This window comes from Xiphophorus hellerii, chromosome 22, assembly GCF_003331165.1.
Source record: "Xiphophorus hellerii strain 12219 chromosome 22, Xiphophorus_hellerii-4.1, whole genome shotgun sequence".
Taxonomy (NCBI): Eukaryota; Metazoa; Chordata; class Actinopteri; order Cyprinodontiformes; family Poeciliidae; genus Xiphophorus; species Xiphophorus hellerii.
Genome location: NC_045693.1, coordinates 18000427 through 18007016, shown reverse-complemented (window position 1 = coordinate 18007016; position 6590 = coordinate 18000427). Strand labels below are relative to the sequence as shown.

Here is a 6590-nt window from a genome sequence, read left to right as displayed (position 1 = left end):
CCATGGGTGCTCTTCCTCCAGCTTGTGGCCTGCTCCATTTCCAAGTCTTTCTTCATGCTTTCTGGCAGCAGGGCATTTCTCAGGTATTATATTAAAAACACAAGAAGTTTAACAGTGTGGAAAAATTCAAAGGGAAAACGGCAAACACGGAAGAAAAGGATTACCACCAAGGCCACCTTATAGATAGCCATGTCTATGTCCACATCTCAAGACAGACAGTCCAGCAGAAACTGTATACTACTGAATCCCAAGGTTGCAGACCTAAAAGGAAGTCAGTTGTCTGAGTAATTCCCACTTTTTGCAATGCCCAGATGATATTGCAAAATGTCATCTGGGCAAAGAGAAAGACTTCTTTTCTTCCACATGTGGTCAGGTGAAACAAAAATCCAAATGGCCTAGGGATAGTCTGAGAAATTGAAATAGCTGAAGAGATTTATTGCTATGGCGGTAGTACTCTTATGGAACAGAAATGGCAAAAATATGATGTCTAATAAGAGGCACAGCATCTTGAGACAGCACCATCCAGCCGTTTATAGTTGCTTAGAAACCATAAAGTCGTTTTTGTTCTTATTTTTTGTCACTATTGCTGCCTCCCTTTGCCTGCTACTTTGCTGGTGATACACCTGAATTTCCCCACTGAGGGACAATAAACAATATTTCCTTTCTACTTTTACAGGTTGCCATTACCTGCAACACAGAAACAAATATGCTTTGTTTTGCGTCATATAATTTAATATGAATGCTAAAATATCATAGAGATATTGTCATACCTATTTTGGATCTGCTTTGGGTTTGCATTTTCGTCGAAAACGAAGATAATGCTGAAAAATATCTTCGTAGTGAAAATGCTGAGTCACGTAGCTACTCAGCGGTTCTCCTGGCTGTTCTGTAAACGGGCGTGTGTTTTGGTCAAAGTGCAAAGTCATCGTGACCTTTTAATTACTTTACAATGCATTCTGAGAAGAAAAAGCGACTTCGTTTGCCTTCAATTATCATTTTATATAATTTAGACAATAAACAACTAACGTTTGACAACACCGTGTGTAATTAATGTATCTTTTTTTTTAATGAATTGCCGCAATATATATATTTTTTAATAATATAGAATTTTCCTGATTTTCCTGTGTGGATAAGTCCGCTGACTCACGAAAAGAAAACAAAAGAAAAGGGGGCTGTCGAGTCTTGTTTAAGCTTTCTCGAAAACTTCCTTGGACTGGCGTCTCCTCCCCGGAAGAAGCTTTTTAAATAAAGGATTGCAGCTTCTGTGCTCAGTTCCGTGTGTTTGGTTCTATGCAACCATTTTAACAAGTTTTACCGCAACTATGTCGTCCGAAAAGTCCTTCGCCGCGGGTAAGATTCACCTCGTTTCTAATGGAGACTAATAAATTAGTTGTGTTTTTTTTTTCCCACGCCGTGTAGGATTGTTAATAGGAACAAGAAAAAAAAAATCCTTTAAAAGGGTAGATCATTTTAGGACCTATATCACATTTAAAAAGGTGAACTGAATGAATAAATCAATACTGTAATAACCGCCTCAAAACCAGAGAGAGCGATTTTCACTTATCCGTGTGCCGAAGTTTATTTTTGTCAGTTAAATGCCTTAAAAATTATTATTATAAGTTCAGTTTGTTTTGCTATTGAGTGCCACTGAGATCTGCTGACGATTATCATCAGACCTAAGGTGTTTTCTTTGTTTATCACATAAAAAGTTCTTTAAAAAGGTTTTACAGAACTTTTCAGAAAGATGTAGAGCAGAAGGCGCTTGTGTTTTAAACATTTTGAGGATTACAGAGACAAAATACAATGTAAAAAAGAAAAATCAACATAGTTTCAATGTTGCGTTTAAATTTAAAACAGGAAGTCCTGCACCTGGTCCAGTGCCGAAAGATCAGGTGCGTCTCTACAGCATGAGATTCTGCCCTTTTGCCCAAAGAACCAGACTGGTGTTGCACGCCAAAGGGATCAAGTAAATAAAATATTGTTTTTCTCAATATAAGAAACTTCATATCCAGCCCTGAAATATGATTTTTCCTTACTTAAAGGTGTTTTTCGGTGTGTTTTTTTTTCTGTAGGTTTGAAACCATCAACATCCATTTGAAACAGAAACCTGACTGGTTCCTTGAGAAGAACCCTGAAGGTCTTGTTCCTACAATAGAAACACCTGCTGGTGAAGTGGTGAATGAGTCTGTCATCACCTCCGAGTTCCTGGATGAAATGTATCCCGAGAAGAAGCTGCTTCCAGCAACTCCTTTTGGGAAGGCCCAACAAAAAATGATGCTGGAGCACTTTTCCAAGGTTTGTTACGAAGAACATCATCATGTAAATCTTTGGTGCTAATTGCATGTGGATACTGAATGTTTTTCTGTTTGTATGGAGAAAAAAATGAGAGAAATCAATCTTGTCTCCTGTAGATAACACCACACCTCTTCAAGATCTCATCAGCAAGAAGAAAGGGTGATGATGTGTCAGGATTAGAAGCCGAACTGAAGGAGAAGTTCACCAATTTAAATGAAGTAAGTTGTAATATCTTTTGGGGGAAATGTCCATTAGTTCATTCTGTTCATATTAATGACTTATCTGAGTTTTCTTTTTCTTTTTTGTAATGTACAACTTTTATGGGCTTTTAAAACAGAAATTAGATGAATTAGTGTGAATTTAATTCAGTTAAAGTTAGCGTGTAAATTATTCTTGGCACGACTGAGTGAATGTTTCAGAGACAATCCACAGGTTTTCAAAAAATATATTTTTCTTTGTATTTAGTATAATTGTCAACACCACCTAGTTGTTGATTTGATATAGTTTTGAAGGTCGCTCTTCTTCTTAATTATTTCATCTACTTTACTTTATGCCAGTATAACTGGCAGCAAAACGGGCCGACAGAATGATGCTCCCCCTGCTTCACGGTTAGCAAAGTGTTTTTATTTTTTTTTAAAAACTCCTCTTTTTAAATCAAACTTGCAGACCCGATATTGTTTTTTAGAAATAACAGCAGTTACTTATTAATACCATCATGTAAGAAGAAATAAATAATTAAAAGCCCCTCACTCGGTGTTTGTGAAAATGTTAAACTATGCCTGCCAAACCAGCAGACATGAGAGTGTCTCAGGCATGTACTCACATGCTGCACATTTGTATCTATTGAATTGTGGGTAATGAATTGACCTCTGACCCTTGCATGTTTTACCCTGCATGTGGTAGATAAGAATTTTATTGATATAGTAAATTACTGCTGCTGCTGCTGCAATGGCAACTTCTGGAGAGGACAGTAATACCCCTGACAGTAATGATAGTGGAAATTGAAGGGCTACTGTGCTTCTAATTTCAGTGTATCTTTTGAGTAAAGCTTTTCAGTGCCTTCCTAATCTGATGTAGGTATTCATTGCTAATAAATGTGGCTTGAGGTTACACTTGTGTCTTCTGTTGGAATAATTTGATAAAATGGAAAACATTTTCTGCAGTCACTCTGCTCAGAAAGAAAAAAAAAAAAAAGAACCGACAGAATTAGTCATTGAAAATTAATGGGGATGATCATAAATATGAATTATCCCGAAACACTGGACTGTATTAGAAATATAAGAAAATATCGGAAAATATTCCAAAATATTAAGAAATGATTGTTTGAATTTGCCAGATATCATCTTCAATGCTTCCAGTGCTTGAAAAATGCTTGAAAGCAGGCGTTTTGCAGAAAACCAATCAGTGATAATGTGTTTTTGCATTAAGAAAAAATGTCAGTGTCAACTGTCAATGCACAACCTGCAGTTTCTGAGAGTTTCAAGATGTTTTAATGGCAATATATTTCCAAGGTTACATGAGAAGCAGGTCAGTCAACATGTAAGACTATTTTAAGTTTTCAGTCGAATAACGTTAAAATAAGTCATTAATGTTTGATATGTTCTCACAAACACTATCATTAACGACTTTTTGTATTTGAAATTTTTATCATAATTGCTTTGCTGTTTTTTTTTTTTCAGACAGCAGTGCTTAATGTGATTTTTTTTTTTTCAGCACTTGGTGAAAAGGAAGACAAAATTCTTTGGTGGTGACACCATTACCTTCATCGACTACATGATGTGGCCATTCTTTGAGAGGCTTGGGATGTTTGAAGTACAACAGTGAGTAATATTTACTTTTTTTTGTTTTTTTGTATTCTAGGTTTAAACAGTTTTCAGATTATTTAATGGGAATAAACTAGACCAACAAGAAGTACAGCAAAAGGTCAATTTTTTGCTTATTATTATTAGAGGAGATCCCAATACCTCAGTAGTCAGTGGCACCCATAAGGCCTGGGTTTTATTCAGAAATATCTGTCTCAGGGGATGTATTAAGTCCAAATGATGGCATGGAGTTGGAAATTGATGTGCTGTAAAGTGTTTTCTCTGGATCTTTCAGCTGCCTGGACCACACACCTGAGCTGAAGAAGTGGACTGAGCGCATGCTGGAGGATCCAGCTGTCAAAGCCATCATGCACAGCACAGAGGATCACAAAACCTTCTACAACAACTTCCTGGATGGAAAACCTGACTTTGACTATGGCCTGTAGAAAGCAAATAATACTTCATAGCAACAAGTCTGCATGTTTTCTATTTCTGTCATATGGCTGTTTTTTTTTTATCTCCTTCTATTGCATTTTGTTTCTAGTCATTTAAAGGTAATGTCATGAAAGTGGGTGTTGGTTCATATTAGACATGTGCTATCTATGTCAAAAATAAAAATAAAATATATTCCACCAAAGATATCCTTTTGTGTTTTTTTGTTGTTTTTTTTTAATCTTTCGATCAACATTTCACTCTTATTGGCTGCCATAAGATTTAGAGGTTCAAACATGAAGGTGCTAGGTTTGAATAAGTAAATATGCAACTATAATGCTTCTTCACTATTTCCTAGAAGTTATGTGTTTAAAGTTATGAAACAGATGAATGGCCACATGTCAGGAAAACCTGAGATCATCCCACTTCTCCATGCTGGATATTTTAGTTTAACAGTAACAATAAATAAAGTTGCCTTTAAAGTTAATCTCACAAGTGACATCTAGACCCAACAGTAGACTCAAATTTCAATACAATCAATCTGGTGTGTTGTTTTTGTCTCGTGCAAACTTTGCTTTAATTCTACTTTTTTTTTTCTTCTATCTAATCTTTAGAAATCATAGTCAGACAGAGAGTCATGAAACAGGAAGAACAGGTTTACTGGAAAAAAGAAGTAAGTTTACAGCCTGCAGATTTATAAAAAATTGTTGAGACTACTCCTTATTTCAAAGCATGAAAGTTTTAAAGAATGAAATCTAAACATTTTGAGTAATTGGATAAGACCCAAAGTAAAATACTTATATTAATATTGGTTTACTTACAATAATACTTACACTTACAAGTAAAACAAGTAACTGTAACTTTGGTATCAAATAATTAGAATCATGGATTATTCTTGGTATCTTTTCAGAAAACATCTGTAATAACACGCATTAAGATTATAATAAGAGTAACTAATAAGTTATGGTTATCATAATATTATAAATGCATGCTAAATCAAAGAAACTAAAAAAGGGTATGAATGTGATTTTGATATTGAACTTGAAATGGTGTAGAAGGCGTAACTCCAATTAAAGATTACTGATATGTTGGAGGTAGATTATAGGCAAAAGGATAGGGGAAAAGGGGGAACTAACAGGAGAGCAGAGATGATCAATGTCTTACTTGGAAACAGATTGTTGAACAACTTAAACATTTCAAAGAAAAGGTTGTGCAGGCAACAGACGTAGGAGGACCGTTGAGCAACCCTGGGTCATTAGAACAGACATCAGGACATAATGTCTCTAAGACAGTGATGGATATGATATTCTTAACACCAGCTTAAACAGAGTTTACTTCAGTTCAGGACAGGGTATATCCCAGCAGATTTAGGAAACTCATTTCATCCTTTAGACGGAGAGCTGGTAGGACATCTCCCCTCTCAGAAGAGGAAGTAGAGAGAGAAGGGGGGAAGGGTATTGCGCAACAACAGAATGAATGTAGCTCTAAAGAGCTGCAGCTTTACAAATCCAATGTCTGCATGCACAACATTATTCAAATATGCTTATTTGACAAACACTCTATGCATACTATTTTAGTACAGCTTTTACTATTCAATTAATGTAGGTCATATTTATAAACCACCCATCAATTTGCACACAATAAATAGAAAATATATTCTGCGTGGAAGCTGAACATTGGTTCTGTCTCCTAGATGATGAACTTGTGAGCACAAAGCTGGAGCTGATTCTGAATATTGAGCACCAAAGGGATACAAGTTGCTTCAGGGCAACGGTTCTCAAACATTTAACAACGGAATAATTGTCCTAGAGAAGGAATTTGGCTTCAGTTCAATGCAGACTGGCTTTAGTCTTCAAACTACCACAAAAAAACTTTGAGATTGTCTTTTCCACCAATATTCAACAATTTAACAACCAAATATGTTAAGCTTTACTTCTGCTATGTAATGATACTACTCTTTGAGAGATACCTCTAAGCTTTACAGTAGCCATGTATTCTGACTGCCGTCTGAATACGTGACAGAATACAAAGAAATTGAAGACATACTGACCTGACAAACCT

General features: G+C 35.8%; 1 protein-coding gene across 1 annotated transcript; it reads left to right on the top strand.

Annotated features, from left to right (window-relative positions):
• Nucleotides 1–1214: 1214 nt before the first annotated feature.
• Nucleotides 1215–4738, top strand: LOC116713082 (glutathione S-transferase omega-1-like). Its single transcript, XM_032553028.1, has 6 exons — nucleotides 1215–1350; nucleotides 1858–1966; nucleotides 2073–2295; nucleotides 2412–2513; nucleotides 4009–4115; nucleotides 4393–4738. The coding sequence occupies exons 1-6, from the start codon at nucleotides 1323–1325 to the stop codon at nucleotides 4541–4543; spliced, it is 720 nt and encodes a 239-aa protein (XP_032408919.1). The 5' UTR covers nucleotides 1215–1322; the 3' UTR covers nucleotides 4544–4738.
• The last annotated feature ends 1852 nt before the right edge of the window (nucleotides 4739–6590 follow it).